Consider the following 21610-nt stretch of genomic DNA (forward strand, 5'->3'; position numbering starts at 1 on the left):
AATTGATATTTATAGGACATTCCGTCCAAAGATAGCAGATTACACTTTCTTCTCAAGTGCGCACGGAATATTCTCCAGGATAGATCACATCTTGGGTCATAAATCAAGCCTCAGTAAATTTAAGAAAATTGAAATCGTATCAAGCATCTTTTCTGACCACAACGTTGTGAGATTAGTATCAATTACAGAGACAAAAACATAAAAAACACAAACACATGGACACTAAACAATACGTTACTAAATAACCAACAGATCACTGAAGAAATCAAAGAAGAAATTAAAAAAATACCTAGAGACAAATGACAATGAAAACACGATGATCCAAGACCTATGGGATGAAACAAAAGCAGTTCTAAGAGGGACGTTTATAGCAGTACAAGCCTACATCAAAAAACAAGAAAAATCTCAAATAAACAATCTAAACTTACACCTAAAGGAACTAGAGAAAGAAGAACAAACAAAACCCAAAGTTAGCAGAAGGAAAGAAATCATAAAGATCAGATCAGAAATAAATGAAATAGAAACAAAGAAAACAATAGCAAAGATCAATAAAACTAAAAGCTGGTTCTTTGAGAAGATGAACAAAATTGATAAACCATTATTAGCCATACTCATCAAGAAAAAGAGGGAGAGGACTCAAATCAATAAAATTAGAAATGAAAAAGGAGCAGTTACAAAAGACACCGCACAAATACAAAGCATCCTAAGAGACTACTACAAGCAACTCTACACCAATAAAATGGACAACCTGGAAGAAATGGACAAATTCTTAGAAAGGTATAACCTTCCAAGACTGAACCAGGAAGAAATAGAAAATATGAACAGATCAATTACAAGTAATGAAATTGAAACTGTGATTAAACATCTTCCAACAAACAAAAGTCCAGGACCAGATGGCTTCACAGGTGAATTCTACCAAACATTTAGAGAAGAGCTAACACCCATCCTTCTCACACTCTTCCAAAAATTGCGGAGGAAGGAACACTACCAAACTCATTCTACGAGGCCACCATCACCCTGATACCAAAACCAGACAAAGATAATACAAAAAAAGAAAATTACAGACCAATATCACTGATGAATTTAGATGCAAAAATCCTCAACAAAATACTAGCAAACAGAATCCATCAACACATTAAAACGATCATACACCATGATCGGTGGGATTTGTCCCAGGGATGCAAGGATTCTTCAATATATGCAAATCAATGAATGTGATACACCATATTAAAAAACTGAAGAAGAAAAACCATATGATCATCTCAATAGATGCAGAAAAAGCTTTTGACAAAATTCAACGCCCATTTATGATAAAAACTCTCCAGAAAGTGGGCATAGAGAGAACCTACCTCAACATAATGAAGGCCATATATGATAAACCCACAGCAAACATCATTTTCAACAGTAAAAAACTGAAAACGTTTCCTCTAAGATCAGGAACAAGACAAGGATGTCCACTCTCACCACTATTATACAACATAGTTTTGGAAGTCCTAGCCACAGCAATCAGAGAAAAAAAAGAAATAAAAGGAATCCAAATTGGAAAAGGATAAGTAAACCTGTCACTGTTTGCAGATGACATGATACTATACCTAAAGAATCCTAAAGATGCCATCAGAAAACTACTAGAGCTAATCAATGAATTTGGTAAAGTTGCAGGATACAAAATTAATGCACAGAAATCTCTTGCATTTCTATACACCAATGATGAAAAATCTGAAAAAGAAATTAAGGAAACACTCACATTTACCACTGCAACAAAAAGAATAAAATACCTAGGAATAAACCTATCTAGGGAGACAAAATACCTGTATGCAGAAAACTATAAGACACTGATGAAAGGAATTAAAGATGATACAAACTTATGGAGAGATATACCATGTTCTTGGATTGGAAGAATCAGTATTATGAAAATGACTATATTACCCAAAGCAATCTACAGATTCAATGCAATCCCTATCAAATTACCAATGGCATTTTTTACAGAACTAGAACAAAAATCTTAAAATTTGTATGGAGACACAAAACACCCTGAATAGCCAAAGCATTCTCGAGGGGAAAAAATGGAGCTGGAGGAATCAGACTCCCTGACTTCAGACTATACTACAAAGATACAGTAATCAAGACAATATGGTACTGGCACAGAAACAGAAATATAGATCAATGGAACAGGTTAGAAAGCCCAGAGATAAACCCATGCACCTGTGGTCAACTAACCTATGACAAGGGAGGCAAGGATATACAATGGAGAAAAGACAGTCTCTTCAATAAGTGGTGCTGGGAAAACTGGACAGCTACATGTAAAAGAATGAAATTAAAACACTCCCTAACACCATACATAAAAATAAACTCAAAATGGATTAAAGACCTAAATGTAAGGTCAGATACTATAAAATTCTTAGAGGAAAACATAGGCAGAACACTCCATGACCTAAGTCACTGCAAGATCCTTTTTGACCCACCTCCTAGAGTAATGGAAATAAAAACAAAAATAAACAAATGGGACCTAATGAAACTTAAAAGCTTTTGCACAGCAAAGGAAACTACAAACAAGATGAAAAGACAACCCTCAGAATGGGAGAAAATATTTGCAAACAAAACAACTGACAATGGATTAATCTCCAAAATATACAAGCAGCTCAACCTGATCCAAAAATGGGCAGAAGACCTAAATAGATATTTCTCCAAAGAAGATATGCAGACTGCCAACAAACACATGAAAGGATGCTCAACATCACTCATCATTAGAGAAATGCAAATCCAAACTACAATGAGGTATCACCTCACACCAGTCAGAATGGCCATCCTCAAAAAATTTACAAACAATAAATGCTGGAGAGGGTGTGGAGAAAAGGGAACCCTCTTGCACTGTTAGTGGGAATGTAAATGGATACAGCCACTATGGAGAACAGTATGGAGGTTCCTTAAGAAACTAAAAATAGAACTACCACACGACCCAGCAATCCCACTACTGGGCATATACCCAGAGAAAACCATAATTCAAAAAGACACATGCACCCCAATGTTCACTGCAGCACTGTTTACATAGCCAGGTCATGGAAGCAACCTAGATGCCCATCAACAGATGAATGGATAAAGAAGATGTGGTGCATATATACAATGGAATATTACTCAGCCATAAAAAGGAATGAAATTGGGTCATTTGTAGAGACGTGGATGGATCTAGAGACTATCATACAGAGTGAAGTAAATCAGAAAGAGAAAAATAAATATCGTATATTAACGCATATATGTGGAACGTACAAAAATGGTACAGATGAACCAGTTTGCAGGGCAGAAACAGAGACACAGATGTAGAGAACAAATGTATGGACACAAAGTGGGGAAAGCGGTGGGAGGGTGGGATGGTGGTGGGATGAATTGGGAGATTGGGATTGACATGTATACACTGATGTGTATAAAATGGATAACGAATAAGAACCTGCTGTATAAAGAAATGAAATTAGGGGAAAAAAAGAAATCACAGGTCTCTTTCCCTGACAGCCTGCCCGACACGCTCAGGACAGAGTCTGCAGAACAGAAAGGTGTGCTGAGGTCTGATTTCAGTTTCTACCGGGACACCATGCCATGAGAAGGATGGCCACCGCTTACTTGGTGCTGGGTCTTATTCTCCATGTGCCCCAGCTTTGCGTTCATCTTATCCTGAACGGACACCAGCTCTGCTTTGATCTCCTCCACAGCCGCCTCCAACTGATTCTCCAGCTTGTTGATCAGGGGTTCACATCGACAGCCGTTTATCGGTGCCTAAGAGGGAAGACAAAAAGGCATCAATCCAAGTGGTTCGTTCCTTCTGAAAATATGTGTCTGTCAGTCCACCAGGGGACCACACGTGATGGAGGAGACTCATCCCTGTGGTAACTTTGGACTGACAGGCCAAGCCTTGGCTCCGTAGATGTTAAGAAGATTCAGAGAGTGTAACATATGGTCCCAGTCCTCAAGCTGCTTTTATCCACTATCCGGCCTCAAGATTATCTATGCAGTCACCTAAGGATGGTGCAGAGAGCCTTATAACATCCCTGTGCTCTCCAGGCCTAAGTGGCAGGAGGGTACTGCACAGTTTAGGTGGGGAGGGCCAGCTGGCTGATCTTCAAAGCTCATGCCTTCTGTAGTCACCGCCAAAAGTGGACACTAGCCCCCAGCAACAGGGTTACACAGACACCTCGCTTACGGCCTACAGTCCTGCCCTGACAGGGCCCGGCAGGTACCTGCATCACTTTGCCATCCTTGCCCCGGTACAGCGTGTAGAGCTGGTACGCTCTGAACTCGTGGGGGGCGGCTGGTGGTGAACAGCGATGCCTGGGCCTCTTTTTAGGGTGACTGTGAGTGTGCGAGCTCTTCTGCTGTCCAGGCTGCTGGTCTGCTGGTGGGGTGGGGTCAGAAAACGCTGACGCCTGTGGGAGAGAAGGCGACAGCCACCCTGAGTGCCGTGACATCTGCGAGCCTGACGCCCAGCCGGTGGCTCCCATCTGGCCCGCCTTGCTAGTCTCTCGGCGTTCTACGCCAGGTACGTGTCAAAAGAGATGTACCAGCATGCTTACCTTGTGTCCGCAGCCGGCCAGGGCCGATTTCTGTGCTCTGGCTATCCAGAGCATCTGGATATGATAGCATCTGGCATGAAGCTATCCCAGGGCCCTCCGCCAGCCCTCCCTCCCAGCCTTCTCGGCAGCTCTCACGTGCCTCCTGACCTTGGGCCTTGACTTTTTCTGCCTGTTGTCCTTTGCTTTGGGCTCCGGGGAGGCGGACAGGAAATCTTCTCTGGACTCTTCTTTTCTGGGTACAGCCTGTTCACTGCTATGGGCGTCTCCTGCTGAGACACTTCCCTACAGAGAAAAAAAAGCCCAGAAACCTCTTCTACTTGATCCCCCAGCCTTTTTCAATAATGGCATAAAATTTCCCAGCCTCCATCCACTAAAGGACCCCTGGGAATCTTTGGCAATGACAAATTTCAGACATAGGAAGCACTGCTTGGTGGTTTTAACTGAACACCCGTGCTTTTCCTGGTGAGTTGAATGTTTGGTTTTTCACTTATTAGGTGCCAAACTAGATATCGCCTTGGGTCTAACTCTATGTTCTGCAACTTTAGGAACGTAGTACACACAGAACACCTCAGCATTAGAGATTTTTTTTGGTCTTTTACATTTCAACAAAAAGACAACGCCACTCATTCTTTGATCTTGGACCCTCACAATTCACAGAGGAGAGAGAACCTTCTGAAATGAAAAAAAAAACCAAATCACATTTCTGGTCCTTGTGAGAACTTTTACAGTTAGTATGTACAATTCACACACAGGAACCTAATGCAAGTTACAATGCCTTAACCCTGGAAATTGGTAAGATTTTCAAACAGAGAGAAAAACAAATAGTTGGTATAAAATTTTATGTGCCAGAAGTTGTCTCTATATCCTAGTCGTCTTCTTCCTGGGAGAGCTGAAAAGCATGGTTCACTCCAGGGCTGCTGTGCACAGCTGTGCAAGCTGTTCACTGCACAAAGGCACCTAGCCGAGGGCATGAGTGGGGCTGAGGGAGCTGAAGTTCATCTTGGGCTCTATTCACCATACGTGCCCTGGGCTAGGCTGGTCTGCTCAGAAGGCATCTTTTTCTAACTTGCACAGAGGAGCCATATGGGCTAACACAGCCTCTGTTCACTCCCTAAGGGGAAGGAGGGGCAACAAGCTACGCCACTGGTCCTCCAACTGTAGTCCACATTGGAATCACCTGGAGGGCTTGTTCAAACACAGATTGCTGGGCCCTACCCCAGAGTTTCTGATCCAGTGGGTCTGGGGTGAGGCCCCCAAATTTGCATTTCTACCAAGGCTCCAGGTGACAAGTGGATCCACATTTTGAAAACCTCTGCTCTACATGATGAAGGGTGGGGTGTCAGAGAGGCTGTGCTGTCCACATGGAAGCGACAAGGCCACGGATGCACGGGGCTCGCAAATACAGCCACACAGGGTGCTGGAAAAGACGGGCGGCATGAGAGCACACGGCCTGAAATCGCGGAGAGGAGAAGACAAGAGGCCAGAAGGAAAGACGGACAAGATTTGAAGGACCCCGAGGAAAGGAGAGACGGAGGAGGGCCCGGCAGCCGCCAGACGGGCCCGGAGGAGGCGGGGAGACAGTTTCCCACCCTGGAAGTGGGCGGGAGGGCTACCCCCCCACCTTGCTTTGTGCCACATCATCTCTCGGCACAGACTGAGCTCTCCTCTCTTCCTTGAGCCTCTCTCTCTTTTTCCTCAGGCTTCGCCCACGACTGAAGCGTAAGACCTGAAGGAAGCAAGAGGCATCGTTACAAACCACTGGTGTGCGCGGACCTAATGGAGCCTCCAGCCGAGCGGGGGGAGACCAGGCATTCACATCAAACAAGCGCCTCTAGACCACCCACTATGCCTCCTACATCCTGTGCTGGGCGCTTAGGGTCCCAGAGACGGGAGGACATCATTCCTGACCTTGAGCTCACAGTTTGGACAGCAACACTAACAGGCACTTAGTAATGGGCCAGGGCGTCCACGTAGGTGTGAGCAGGCCGTGCAGGGCTCAGCTCCAGGGAGCACGGCTCACACAGACCAGGATGTGAACGGTGTCCCCTGGAGTTGTGTGACAACAGCCCTGTGCCAGGAATTGTCTATCTTGGGACACTGGATGTAGCCCATCAGATTTTCTCTTGGCCAAACTGTATCCAAGTTATATTCAAACGTAACTTTAATTCAAGCCTAACTGAGATGTACCTGTGAGCCACAGTACCAACCACAGGGCAGGAGTCTCTTCCCCCAGAAGAAGGCTGTGGTCTGCCCCTTTGAGGGCAGAGAGGTGGAACGGACACAGCCAAGTACACGTGGGACCCCACAGGCCCAGAGGAGCCCAGCAGCAGCTAGCTGGGGATCTTCAGGCAAGTGATCTGACCTCTCTGTGCTCCGTCTTCTCAACGTGAGAACGGGGAGCTGCCGGAACTCACCAAGACAATGTAGGTGGCCGGCGCGCCTTGGACCAGTGGTCACTGGGGGTGTCTCCACCTGCCTAGGGGCCTTAGAGTGCTCAGCTGGCAGACATGTTTAATCAGAGTACAGACCTGTGCGCTGGTGGAAACCTTCAATCCCTGGCTCAGGTCCACACCCTTCTCCTCCAGACTCCCTACTCCTAGTTTCAGGGTTCGCCTCCCTTAAAAAAACCCAAGGGGGTCCAGACGGTGAAAGCACTTTCAAGGCCACACTATCTTTCTGCAATAAAACAATATTCTACTGTCTTCTTATACAGATAGATAAGGGCTCTCTGAAGTTCAGTCTAGTGTTTTTCATCTCAATGTCAGACTTTCTTCTTCTTGTGTTCATTAAATTCAAGTGACACATTATAAGACACAAAAAATCCTCCACGGGCAGTGGGTACCTCCTAAATGGAGAATTCCTGACAATATCTGCCTGCAGCTGAACCGGATTTTTAAATTATATTCTCATCCCCTAAAGCCAGCAGTTCTGAAAGTGTCCAGGGACCCGAGTCCATGAGGTTAAGATTATTTTCATAATAGTACAACAACATTGGCATTTTTCATGCTCATTCTCTCATGAGTGTACTGTGGTGTTTGCCAGAAGCTACATCAGTGACATTACAATAGGCTGCATGCAGCAATAAAAGAAGATGCCAGAATTCTAAGTAAGACAGTAAGGAGATGAGCAAAAAATGTAAAACAATGCTACTCTTATTTTTGTTTTGAAAAAGTTCTTTTTCACAAAATGATGCTATTTATGTTGCTACAAAATGGACTTATTTTTAAATGAATATCTTTAATATTTCTAAACTTTATTTTCAAATACAGTAATTATTGATAGATATAAACTCACATAAACAGAGCTCTTTATGGGCCTCCGTAATATTTAAGAAAGTAAAAGGGTCCTTAGACCAAAAAGGTCTGAGAGCCAGTGTCCTCAGCTAAATTTTAGGCTCAGTAAAAAGTCGAGTCTGATGAAAGGAAGCAAGTAAGGCCCGTTGCGCATCTGCTTTATAGACACTTAGAACAGGACACAGCTCCAGGATCAGCCTGAAATTCACTTTCCAGAGCATTTGTGAACCACAGCAATAAAAAATAAGAAGTAACACTCACTTCACCCGAACACAAAATAATCAGAAAAATTCCCTCCATAGACCATGTTATTAGCCAATGAAAACAACTCTGCATGGCTCACAGCCTTTCTCAAAGAGCCAGGCCATCCACCAAATGGACCATCATCAATCTTTCCCACTTCACAGAAATCAGGGAATATTGATCTTAAGGCCTCGGAAAGAAGTATCCTCTTAGTACTGCTGTGAACCATCAAAATCCATGGTCAACTAAGGTGCCAAGGCAAGGGGATTTCTCGTTTCAGACAAGACCATTTCTATAACCACAGATCAACAGAACGGTATGCATGCATACTGTTTTTTATGCATATTTTATGCATATTCCAAAGTTTTTTCTTTGCACTGAAAATAAGGGTTAGGATGTACAATTATGTAAAAAAAAAACTTTAAAAATATCCTATTTGCTATTCAATATGGGTGTGGAAAAACTAGCTTAAGTCATTTTTTTAATGGAAATGCTAAAGGAGAACCACACAGGAAAATAGTCCACAAGAGAGCTTTATCCCTGGGAATCGAGATTCTTGGGCTCTGGAAGATAAATGACAGGCAGGTTAAAGGCACATCAATCCTCATGTGCCGGGGGACCCTCCATCCCACAAGACTTGATGATCCTCATGTGGCTAAGCACAGAGCTAGCTGTCCATCAAACTACCAGACACTGAAATGCCAGGTAACTAACGGATTCTGACACTTATATAGCACCGTCCTTTTTTTTTTTTTTGCGGTACGCAGGTCTCTCCCTGTTGTGGCCTCTCCCTGTTGTGGCCTCTCCCGTTGCGGAGCACAGGCTCCGGACACGCAGGCCCAGTGGCCATGGCTCATGGGCCCAGCCGCTCCGCGGCATGTGGGATCTTCCCAGACCGAGGCACAAACCCGTGTCCCCTGCATCAGCAGGCGGACTCTCAACCACTGCTCCACCAGGGAAGCCCCCCACCGTGTCCTTTTTGATCTGCAAGAGACTAGCATTTTTTTTTTTTTAATCGGGATTCCCAGAGGTGATTCTGCTGAGGATTTGTTTGCAAACAGCTAGACAGAGGTGGAGTCTTTTTCCAAAGGAGCACCCGACTTGCACCTGTCAGGGGCTCTGTGGATTTTCAGAGCCCACTGAGAAGGACCTTCTCCACGGGCAAGAGGGTGATTGATTTTGCAAGAGACAAAAATCTTAACCATTTCCAGAAACTGCTAGTTATATCAGGCACGTTTTTAAAACTTAAATGGAATCAAGGCCATGCAGAACCCCAGGCTGGCTGGGATTGGGCCATGGTGCAGCAGGCTGGGGTCCAGACTCTCCCTCTGGCTCCCTAAGACTTTGTCTTCCTGCAGCATTAGCCAGAATAAGGTGGAAAACCAATCAGTGTTCGCTGTAAGGTAAGAGACTAGCTCTAACTGGGAAATAACCTAAATGTGTAACATTAAGGAAATGGTTTAACAAGATACTGAACAGCAACCAAAGAAAGAATATTATGCTTCCACTGTGATAAATAACTGTAAAGATTACAGAACAGTTTCCTATTACAGTTAGGATAAAGGGCATAATACCAAAGAGTATATACATTGTGGACACAACTATACAAAAATTATGTATCTGTGGAAGGTACTATAAACAAAGTTATTTCAGGGTGCTAAAATTATAAATAGGTTATAAATCATCACTATTAAATTTCTTTGTGACTTAGATCGTTTCAACCTCAACTAAGATATCAGTCATCTTCTTAAATTGAATGATGGCCAATATACCATTATTTAATAAAAAAGGAGAAAACTATACTGTACTCAACTGCCTCTAGTGGACATTTACAGCTTTGTCTGCCCAGACGGATGCCTCATCCCACCTCTGTCTGGGAAATACCTCTTCTAACCACGTGGTCAAACAGATGCCACCATCTTCCTAAAGCCATCTCTGTCCCACCTGTTCTGGGCATTTGCCCCAAGCTCGCCAATCATGATCTTCTCCTACGATGTTTTACCATTTTTATTTATTTTTTGGCCGTGCCGCACTCCATGTGGGATCTTAGTTCCCCGACCAGGGATTGAACCCACGCCCCCTGCATTGGAAGCACGGAGTTTTAAACCACTGGACCACCAGGGAAGTCCCTCCTATGACATTTTAAACTGGAACTTTTCCCTGGCTGGGAAATTATGATTCAGGAAACTGGTTGTGACAATGATCCAGCCACAGAGAGGAAATGATGCCCATGTATGAGAACAGCCTGCTGGGCCTGAGATCTCTGGTTCCAGGTGTCCTGGAGGCTCACGTGGATTCCTACACTTCCTGCTGCCTGGACAGTAAGCTCATCCGTCCCCTTCTTAAGTTGGTCTGAATTGGCTTCAGTAGATAGCAACTGCGGAATCCCAACGACCCTGAAGCCCCCGCATAATCAATACAACAGAAAATGCAACAAATCCTACCTGGGGCGCTTTAGTGAGGAGGAGAGCCACTTCCGGATTATTGTGGTAGCGGGCAGTCTCCAGTGGAGTCCGGCCTGCCTAAGGAAAGGCAAAGGGAGGACCAGTGAGTATGGAACACCAGCCCCGCGCCTGCACAGCCCAGCGGGGACAGCTCTCCCAGGAGCTAGCGACCTGGTCACACCAGCACCTACATGTGTGCTCAGCAAAACACAACCGTGCATGTGACATGGTCCTGCTCTTGAGCCTCACCCATCCAACGGGGAGCCCAGTCACACCTGAGGACACAGGCACACGGGCTAAGTGCTGACCAGGTGAGCAGTAGGTGTTCTAAGAGACAATGGTCAGGGGCACTGCTCACCCAGGAAGGCTTCCTGGAAAAGGGATGAGGGAGGTAAACAAAACAAAACAAAACAGATGGGGTCAAGGTGGAACATGTCACTTGAGAAAACATAAAGCATCATAAAAACCCAGCCGAGCGATACATTTTCCGGGAGTACAATGGAGAAAACACCTGGAAGGGCAGATCACGGCCCAGCCACAGAGTCTCAGGAACTGGACTGTGAAAAACATTTAGGAAGCTACGGCCATAACGGAGACTCTAGGGAGATTAAAGCCCAGACCAGGAGTTGAAAACAGTGGGATTCAAAGGAAGGGAAAGGTGCTCATGGCATCATGGGGGAGGTACCACCAATCCAGGTACTAGAGCTGGGAGGGGGTACTACCAGCCTCGACACCCCCAACTCCCCAGACAACTGTTCCACCCCCAGTGCCCCCCGAGTCTGTGCAATTTCAGGAGCACAGAGATCACAGGCCAACATCGAGGAAGAGAGGGTACCTGAGCTGGTGCCTGCTATAGGATGAGAGGGGGAGGGGAGGGGGAGGAGAGGGGGAGGGGGGAGGGGAGGAGGAGCGGGGAGAGATTGAGAGAGAGGGCATGAGAGAAGACGATTTTAGAGAGAAAGCAGTTGGAGTTTTGAGGAAGAGTAGCCTGGTGGCCATTTTTCTGAGGACCACATGTGTTTAAAAGGCCTAGAACTCACCTTCGGTAACATCCACTTGCCAGCTTACTTACACACCCCTGACCCTTTTTCATGCCAGGACATGCTCGCTGAGTTGTCTGAAGATGAGCCCTCAGGGTTCGTAACTCGTGGGGCTGCTGAGAGCAAGGGTCTCCTCAAGTCCACCCCCGCGGGCCCCAGGATCGTGGGGTCAGTGCCGCCGCATGGTCTTCCCGAGCAAGTCTGGGTGAGGCTGTGCTCTGGAGTCCAGAGGGGGCGCGGCAGCGACAACATGCCCTGATCCAGAGAGGGGTGGGAATGCCTTTAGAAACCACTGTTGCAACTCCACTTACGTTGTTGACAATGGTCCCATCTGCTCCGGCTTCCAGCAGGATTTTAACCACCTTCTTGTGATTTAGGGCAGCAGCAATATGAAGTGCTGTGTCTCCAGCCTGGAATTAATCAGAAGAAACCCGGCTAAACCCCATCGGATCATGGCCCACAGGCCTCTCTGGCTTTTTATTCCATGGCCTGGTGGTGGCTTTTCAAAGTCAAACTAAAATCTGTCTTAGACTGACCGACCTTGGCTAAAGTGTTATGTGGTTCTTTTATTATTTTTAACTCATACTTCATTTAATTTTAAAGTTTATTTTATTGAAGTATAGCTGACATACAATGCTGTGTTAATTTCTACTGTACGGCAAAACGATTCAGTTTTATAAATATATATATTCTTTTTCATGTTCCTTTCCATTATGGTTTATCACAGGATATTGAATATAGTTCCCTGTGCTATACAGTAGGACCTTGTTGTTTAAATGTGGCTCTTTTGAAAGAGATTCTGGAACTGAATGAACTTATGCACGAATACCACATTCCTTTCTGAGTGGAGATGCCAGAAATCACAGCACAGGATTAAATGCAGGGGGCAAAGTCGTGCTGGGCCTGGGTTGTTGGGAATAGTGGGACCTGACCTGAAAAGCAGGATCACAGGCAGGTAGCCAGGAGCTCTGGACCCTGTCCCTCTGCCCAGGCAGGGGGTGGGCAGAGAACCCCTTGGTTTCTGAGTTAGAATGAGCAGAAGCTTCGAAGATGGCTACTTGCACAGGCCCTGGAGTAATATCCCAGCCCTGAAGCCATCCTCAGGGATGTGAAAGGGCCACCTGGAATCATCCTGCAGGCCAGGGTGTTTTGTTTGGGTGGAGTCACTGAGAATCAGTATTCGCTTAACACCAGATGTTTTCAAACTCTTACCAAATAGCCTAAGTTTTCTGTTGTTGTTGTTTTTAACAAAAAAATATTTCAATCAACTGTGAAAGAAGGCTATGTCAAATGCAGCTTGGTGGGCCAGTTCCAAATGCAAACTGTTTTTAATTCCCAAACAGAATGACATAAATAAGTCAAACCAATATAGAAGTGAAATCATTCATTCGTTCCTGGCAGGTGAACACGTAAAGCATGAAAATCCCCCATCCCAAGGCCCTCCTTCTCTGGTAAGTAGCCGAAGAAAGTGTTCATTTCATTCCTAAGTCACCTAGTTGTGTGTTTTGAGGGAAGCTCTGGAGCAGTGGTTTCCAGTCTCGTCTGCTCATTGGAATCAGCTGGGAAGCCTTAAAAACTACTGATGCCTGGGTCCCACACAGACACTGATTTAATTGGCCGGGAGTGTGGCTTGGGCATGATGATTTCCCAGAGCTCGCAGGTGATTGAAATATACCACCCAGGTTGAGAAGCAGCACTGGTTAGCGAGGGCTGTTTGGGGGTAACCTGATGAACCTAGAATCCATGGGGAGGCTGTAGAATGACAGAATTTAGCTATTTTACGAGGTCAGTGGTTCTCAATGCTGTCTGCACACTCAGGCCAGGAGCTTTTTAAAAATACCATTGCCTGGACCTGACCCCAAGATGTTCTGATCATTTACATTGGGGTGGGACTCAGGAATGGTATTTTTATTTTTATTTTTTATTTTTTTTATTTTTTTTTATTATTTTTTTTTTTTGTGGTACGCGGGCCTCTCACTGTTGTGGCCTCTCCCGTTGCGGAGCACAGGCTCCGGACGCGCAGGCTCAGCGGCCATGGCTCACGGGCCCAGCCGCTCCGCGGCATATGGGATCCTCCCAGACCGGGGCACGAACCCGTATCCCCTGCATCGGCAGGCGGACTCTCAACCACTTGCGCCACCAGGGAGGCCCAGGAATGGTATTTTTAAATCCTCTGTAGATTCTAATTTGTGGCCAGGGTCAGTAACCACAATTATAGGGTATTTTTAATCTGAATCACAATCTATTTTTTAAAAAAATTTCAGATTCACATACCCAAACTCAGAAAAGTCAAACAATGCATCACTTAGGTATAGGTATCAATAAATAACAAGACAACTTTTTAAAAGTCCACGTAACTACGAAAATCACATTTCCACAGAACACTAATAATCACAGATCTCAAAACCCCAGTATATGGCGTAGATACTAATCAGGTGCCGAACTTTACAGAAAATAGAGACTCCCTCAGCTCACATAGAGGTGGCAGTTCAGGTAAGAGAACTCAGGAGTCATGAGACACCTAATGCCCTTGCTTATTTACTAAGCCACTCTTCCTTGTGGGTTTCCTTTTTAAAAATCACACTAAAAACAAAACCCACCCCAGGATCTCCAGAAAATGTTCACTATGCAAATGTGGTGATATGAACTGGAATGCTACGGGCATGCTTTCTCCAGGAGGCCAGATAAACCAGGGTCACAGGAGCTCCATGGTTCCTGCAAAGGCCAGCACTGGCCAAGTCCCAGGCTGGGAAAGGACAGCGCCCCCCAGCAGCCTCTGCTCCCGTCTGTGCCAACACACCTGCAGGTTAACCATGGGAAGGACACATGCACTGACCTGGTTCTTTTCATGGACGGAACAGAAAGCACTGAGGAGGAGCTTAATGATGGACAAGTGATTATAGCGCGCAGCAACGTGCAAACAGGTGTCGCCTGCCTGCGGACAGAAATCAAACTCTAAGCACAGTCTGAGCAGTTACAAAACAGAGAAGATAAAAAGAAAATATCATTTAAAAGCTGGCAGGCTAGCATATATTCTTTAGAAGGTAACAGCCTGAATTATAAGCATCTCCTTTATCACAGACGCTCACTCCACAACTCACAGCCCTTTTCTGTCTGCAGCCCTGCTTTTTCCCCACCATGCAGACTGTTTCGGGTTTCATACACTGGATGCCTGCTCCCCATGAGACCTTCGCAAGAGCTAAGGGAGGCTCTGCTTAGCTGGCATTTACTAAGACTCCGCTGACCCCAGCCTCTCCTAAGACCCGAAGGCTCTGGAGTACCCTGATTAAGACCAACAGCACTGCTTTGGAAATGAGACTTTCCCATCACAGATCCATCATGGCTGAGAGGACCAGGAGAGCAGGGTGAGCCGTTGGACTTTAAGATCGTGTACTCTAAAAAAATTCAAGTGCACCCCATTTTAGTAGGACCCCAGTATCCCACGGGGAGCAATGTAGTCTAGGGAGCTGATGAGGAAGCAATCGCTGAGCATAAAACAGAGCATTCAGAAAAACTACTCCCAGAGAGAAAACAACAGAACTGGAGACAACGTGGCAACCTTTTGCAGCGCTCCCCTGGCGTTTCCATGCAAGCTCTACTTCTGTCTAGAGATGCTGGCCGTCAGCACAACCTTCTCCCCCCCGGATTAAGAAGGAACCAAGCTCAAAGCTGAAGTTCAGAGCGTTCTCAGAACCACTTTAGATGAGCCTGCCCCCAATCAGGGGGCCCCAGCTAAAGCCATTTTTGAGAGAAGGCTCAGATTCTCTTGTCACGTGGCTGAGACACGGGCTTCACGAAGGAAATGCAGCTCTGTGGAGGGAGGAGGGATACCCACGGCACCTTTCAGGTCAGGCGCCTCTAAGAACTACCGGCCCATCCGCTCATCCCAAGGATGCCTCAGTAATAGATTTGTAGACGCCGGGCATGGAGCATCAGAAGGCCTCCCGGGTACAGCATCAACCAATATTTGCTAAGAGTTTTCAGGAAGCCTCTGCGGGCAGAGGCTTCCTGAAAACAATTAGCTTCGTTCACTAAACTCAGATGCTAGACACCTGCTGTGCGCAATAAAACACACTGCGAGGCTGAGGGGCGAGGGAGCAAGGATGGGAGAAAAGCAGTGTTTCCGAGTGTTGATTCCTCTTCCCATCCCCCTAAAGGACCCCTTAGGAATTAGCAAAAAATGTATACTTTCTCGGCAGTCCCCGAACCCTTTTTACTGTCTACATGTGAATACTCTAGCATGCTTGCAGGGTTACTTTCCGAGGCGACATGAGAGCGCGCGAGGGAGGCCGGTTTTGTCCACCCACGTTATTTTTGAGGTCGGCGCGGGAGCCGCCCAGCAGGAGGACGCGTGTGCTCTGGGCGTGGCTATTCTGGCAGGCCAGGTGCAGAGCCGTGTTCCCCGCCTGGGAGGGAAGCAGACAGAAGGGAGCACACGTTAGCAACCCCTCCTCCGCGGGCCTGCACCGGGCAGGCCTTGCCGCGGGGGGCGCCGAGGCTTACTCACGGAAGAGTCAAGGCTCACGTTCTCTGCTTCCTGATCGGTGGTCCCAGGGCTTCGGTGGCAAAAACATTTAATGGGGAATCCAAACGGGCAGAAGCATCACATCGCTCATACTCAACCTTGGTTCCAAGTCCTAGGCTCTGCCACTTAACTCGTTGCAAGCTACTGGGCAAGGCTCTTAATTGAATTCCTTACCTGTAAAATGGAGCGTGACTCCTACATGCTGAGGCTGTGAGGATTGATTCGGAGAGCCTAGGAGAGCATCTTCTTAATGGCAGAGGGCTGTGCACGTGCACGAGGCTGTTCCTCTTAGCGACAAGAGGAACACGGAGAAAAGCTGTGTTAGGGTAGCTGTTGGTTGGCTACCCTACCAACAGAGTCAGGAAGGCAAACAGGCCCCATCCGACACTGCAGGCTAAAGGTTAACAGAATGTGCAAGCCTTTTGAAATCTTGGGTTTTTCTTGAAACATCAAAATTTGAACTATGGACAAGGCCTCCACCCAACAGGCCGTAATACAACTGCATCTGTCACATCCCACACAGAGACCCTCTTGCTTTTGGACTCTACCTTCAAGGTCAAAATGGCAACCAAAGGTCAGAATCATGTCCACAGCAAGGTTGCAGAGAGAATTTGCGACAAGAAGAGAACTCTTTGAAACTATGGGAATAAGGCCTGCAAGGCTGCTGCTAACCCCTAGAAAAGCAACAAGAGAAACAGGCAACGTGATTTAGTGTCAGCCTGCAAGGACTCAGGAGATTAAATACATAAGCTCAGTGTTTGTTCTGCTGAGCTTAAAAGCTGCATCAGGGCCTGCAGCTGTGGGCTCAGAGCTATCAGCCTGCCTGTTTAGGGCTTTTCCCTGGCCTGCTTTATTCCTCTCTGGATCACACAGCACTGTCTGCCCCTAGTCAAGGATGGTTTATATTCCTTCCCTTTGAAAAGACGAATAAGTTTTTAAAAATAAAGGAAAACTGGGTGCTGCTGGGTCACTCACTCCCCTCTCACCACCTTAGCTCTAACCAGCCTGGGCAGAGTCTTCCTTCCTCGCTGTTACCTCCAGGAACCTGGTGAGCTCTAAGCCCGAGAGTTGCGGGAGCCCGTCAGTCATCAACCCTCGACTACAGTCTGGAATCAACCTGAGAGGCCCTTTAAACAGTCCGGTGCGCAGACGCAACTCTGATGGCCCCACCCCCTGGGGTGGGGCCAGGCCGCTCAGGTGTAGGCGCTGAAAGGCTGGCATGCTGGGAAACCCCGACGCCGACTCAGGGCAAAACGGTACAGCTGGTCACCCCAGGCCTGGTCATCAGGTGGGTTTGGTTTTCTCCCCTCTCCCCGTGTTTTTAAAGTTTCCTGGGGGAGGGCCTCCCTGGTGGCGCAGTGGTTAAGAGTCCGCCTGCCGATGCAGGGGATACGGGTTCGTGCCCCGGTCTGGGAGGATCCCATATGCCGCGGAGCGGCTGGGCCCGTGAGCCATGGCCGCTGGGCCTGCGCATCCGGAGCCTGTGCTCCGCAACGGGAGAGGCCACAACAGTGAGAGGCCCACATACCGCAAAAAGAAAAAAAATAAAAATAAAAATAAAGTTTCCCAGGGGATTTTAAAGCGCAGCCGGGTAGAGAACCACTGCTAGTTTAGTCCTCCAAAATGAAGGGTCTGCCCGTGTTTTAAACACTCCGCTCCCTGTGGCAAGGCTCAGGGCTCGGCTTGGTATGATTCTCAGTGCACATAGAGAAGGTTGTCTCAAAGCTGCTGGCTTCGTGGGAGTCATTAAGTGTGTTGAATAAATGACTGAAATAAAAGAAATCTGATGGCTGTAGAAATATACCAAAATTTACTTCACCAATAAAAAAAATCAATTATGCTGAAAAGCATTTGGATGAAGAAAATGAAAAGACATGGGTTAGAATACAGATTGTGGTACACCCATACAATGGAACGTTACTCAGCAATAAAAATGAACTAATCGTACACGAAACAATATAAAAGACTCAAAACCACTGTGCAAAGTGAAAGAAGTCAGATGCAAAAGGCTGCAATGTCAAAACCTGAAATTAAAAAAACCTGTGATGTAGGTAGATATACATAGCAGGCATTTTCCCCACCCTGAGTAATGAGTTCTGATCTCCCAGACAAGGGCTGCTACACTTTGCCGAGTAAGGACATTTCTTATACAATGGAATATTATTCAGCCTTTAAAAAAGAAAGAAATCCTGTCATTTGCGACAACATGGGTGAACCTAGGGCAATACCAAGTGAAATAAGTTAGAGAAAGACAAATACCGTATGATTTCACGTCTACGTGGAATCTGAAAAAAAAAAGATGGACTGGTAGAAACAGAGAGTAGAAAAGTGGTTGCCAGAAGCTGGGGTGTGGGGAAATACACAGAGGTTGGTAAAAAGGTATAAACTTTCAGCTATAAGATGAACAAGGCCTGAGGATCTAATGCGTAATGTGGTGACCACAGCTGATAACACTGTCTTCTATAATTGGAACTTGCTCATTGGAGAACTTAAATGTTCTCACACACACACAAAAGGTAAATATGTGAGGTGATCAATGTGTTCATTAACCCCTGGGAATTATCAAATCATCACGTTGTACACTTTGAGTATCTTACGATTTTGTCGATTATACCTCAATAAAGCTGGGGGAAAAAAAAAAAAGAGAAGGATCTTCTAGAGGCTTTTCCCAGAGGCTGTGGCTGGTGCAGAATGGAAGTCCCTCTTCTGGGATGGCACCTCACCTGTGCTTCCAACAGCCCCTGCTGCTTTATCTAGAGAGAGGACGCACGGCTTCCCACACAATACTTTTGGGGCCCGGCAGGAGACAGGAAGGAGTGTGGTGGAGACCCACCAGGGCTGGTTTACGGCCCTAATTGTGTCACAAACGAATCACGTATCTTACAAAAGCCTACTGGCTCCCAGCTTAGGCCTCCCTATCCATTAACTGGAAACCACCTACTTCGAGCTGGTATAACGTTCCAGACCATGTACCACCTGGAAGAAATGGAGAGCCGCAGCGTGCCAGGCAGTGGACCAGGCATTACTGGAGGTGTTACAATGCATGGCTTGCCGCTTTCCTCAAGCTTTCGGCCCCTGAGGGAACCATGAGAAACATTTCACCAGTCAGCACAGCACAGAGCTGTGTGCAGTCCAGGAGAACCCTGTAAAAAACTGCCCGATGGGCCTGCAGGGACAGGGCTGGAGGTCAGCGGGCAGAAAGGCACAGGGCACCCCCGAGGGAGGGGGCAGCGGGGGGGACGGTGAGCCCACACTGCTGTGCAGGAGGTCCACGCCAGGCTCTCCCACAGAGACATCAGCCACAGAGGCTGACGCCACTCCGGGGAGGCCCCAGGCAGATGGGTCAGTCTGCTGTGAGGCTTCTGAACTAGTCCAGGGACTCACTAATAACGAGCACGGAAGGAGAGGGAGGAATGAGAGAGGGGTGACAGAGGACAACGAGAGAGAGGAGAGGCTGCTGTCCTTTCCTGTCCCCACAGCACAGGGCTGGCCCCCCCTCAACCGCACTCTCATAGACCAACGGGACAGCAGGGAAGCCGCAGCGCTCACGGGAGGCCGGGGCCCCAGGTAGGTCCTCCTCCTTCCCACGTGGACCCCGTGCATCGCGCCCACCGAGGCGCTGCAAGCTTTCAATTCCCACCAGGTTCCACGGCCCTGAGCCCTCGCCCTGCTTAGCGAGAGGAGGCTCCCGCCGGGAAGGCAGGCCGGGCTGTCCTCACCTGTGGCCGAGGGGATCTAGCACCTGCCGGGCCTCACCTTGTTCTTGGCAAGCACGTTGGCTCCTGCTTTAACGAGCAGCTTGGCAGACTGGCTGAAACCGTGCCAGGACGCTTCGTGCAGGGCCGTGTTCCCGTCCTGGGGAGCACACACAGGAGAAAGCACATCAGCCGAGCCTGATCGTCTCACTGTCGTCAACAGAGCACACGGTACTTCAGGGCACAAGCAGGGGGCCTTTCTCCGCCAGGGCTTCTCACCTGAACCACAGAACCCAGGCAGTGATTTGAGTGGTCAGTTTCTCCACTCTCCAGGAAATGGTACCTAACAAGTACCGTTCCAGGTGCGTTCTAGATTTAGGATGTATTACAACGGATGACTTCAGGCATTAGGGCTTGAGTCTCTCCGGGAACCAGGGTGAGGAAGGCTCCAGGGCCCATGCACAGCCCACGTGTAACAGAACGTAGCATCAGGAGGTACGATGCCCCTTCCTCCCCACCTCTACCGCCCCTGAGGGCCTCCTCTGCACTGCTCTGGCCCCACAGAGAACCCTGCAAAGGTCAGGCAAATGAAGAGTCCAGCTTCACAAGTTCCAGGGCCCCAAGGGCAGACAGGTAGATTCCACTGCTCCTTTTCCTTCCCCCAAATCTAATCTCTCCCAGTTTAATCCAAAACCCTCAGGGCCCCAAACAAATGAGCAAGCACTTAGGACAGTGATCTATCCGTAAATAAGGGAAACGAGTGTCCTCAATAGGTGGTTTTTCAATAGAAATCAACCCATTAAACATAGCTTGTATTTGTTTAACTTACTATTAAAGACACATTAAGTGCATTGAACTGCGTGGGGTGGGACCTGGGATTAGGGGTGAGGGGACGGGGGCACAGAGAGGAGAGATGGAAACGCCCTCCTGGCTGTTCCAGGCCAGGCACAGGGCCGTCAGCTGGGGGCAGTGTAGGGACAGTGTCCAACTGCGTCCAGGCTCTGGCTTAGACATTCATTCAACACAGTTTAAGCCACGGGCCTGATATTGCTGACACCCACAGGGGAAGTCTAGGGTCTCGAGGGCTGTACCAAAGGCTGGGATGCTGGGAATGGTGGTGGCGGATATGTGTCCCGGAAGCAGGAAGCAGAAGGCAGAGTGAAGGGGGTCCCAGGTGGGAGCACTTCTGGGTCCTGGTAATGACCTCCTTCTTGATCTGGGGGCTCACACAGATGTGCTCAGGCAGTGCAAACTCACTGAGCTGCACACGTATTAGTGTGCACCTTTCTGTATATGTATGTTACACTGTAATAAAAGGTTGTTTAAAAAAAGTGGACAGAGGCCAGATTGCACTTAATTGCCAAGTCCCATGTTTTAAGATGGTTTGACAATTTAAAAACACTGGATTAATATATGTCATTGGGATTTTTTAAAGATTTTATTTCGCTTATGTTTTCTTCCAGTGTAGTTTAAATAAATTAACTCACTCCGTTATCTTAAAAAAAAAAAAAAAGGAAACAGAGAGAAGCTGGGGCACATCCCTTCCCCCACCCAGGCCTCCAAAGGTCACTAATTCTAGACTTTTTTTCTTCACCATTTATATTTATGTGGTTGCCCACTGCTGCCACAGAACAGAGGGATGAGTTTTTTTAAAATTCAATATCAGGGGGCTTCCCTGGTGGCGCAGTGGTTGAGAGTCCACCTGCCGATGCAGGGGACACGGGTTCGTGCCCCGGTCCGGGAAGATCCCACATGCCGCGGAGCGGCTGGGCCCGTGAGCCATGGCCGCTGAGCCTGCGCGTCCAGAGCCT

General features: G+C 47.4%; 1 protein-coding gene across 5 annotated transcripts in view; it reads right to left on the minus strand.

Annotated features, from left to right (window-relative positions):
* Positions 1 to 21610, minus strand: part of ANKRD6 (ankyrin repeat domain 6) — a 215981-nt gene that overhangs the window by 31630 nt on the left and 162741 nt on the right. For 3 of the 5 annotated variants that reach the window (XM_060114597.1, XM_060114598.1, XM_060114596.1), the window contains 9 exons: positions 19861 to 19959; positions 15887 to 15985; positions 14416 to 14514; positions 11891 to 11989; positions 10540 to 10617; positions 6181 to 6285; positions 4707 to 4841; positions 4227 to 4412; positions 3613 to 3765 (listed from right to left, as the gene is read on the minus strand). In XM_060114597.1, the coding sequence (XP_059970580.1) occupies positions 3613 to 3765; positions 4227 to 4412; positions 4707 to 4841; positions 6181 to 6285; positions 10540 to 10617; positions 11891 to 11989; positions 14416 to 14514; positions 15887 to 15985; positions 19861 to 19959 (1053 nt within the window). The remainder of the gene's footprint in view (positions 1 to 3612; positions 3766 to 4226; positions 4413 to 4706; positions 4842 to 6180; positions 6286 to 10539; positions 10618 to 11890; positions 11990 to 14415; positions 14515 to 15886; positions 15986 to 19860; positions 19960 to 21610) is intronic. The other 2 variants (XM_060114600.1, XM_060114599.1) reach the window with 1 other exon arrangement.

This window comes from Mesoplodon densirostris, chromosome 12, assembly GCF_025265405.1.
Source record: "Mesoplodon densirostris isolate mMesDen1 chromosome 12, mMesDen1 primary haplotype, whole genome shotgun sequence".
NCBI lineage: Eukaryota > Metazoa > Chordata > Mammalia > Artiodactyla > Ziphiidae > Mesoplodon > Mesoplodon densirostris.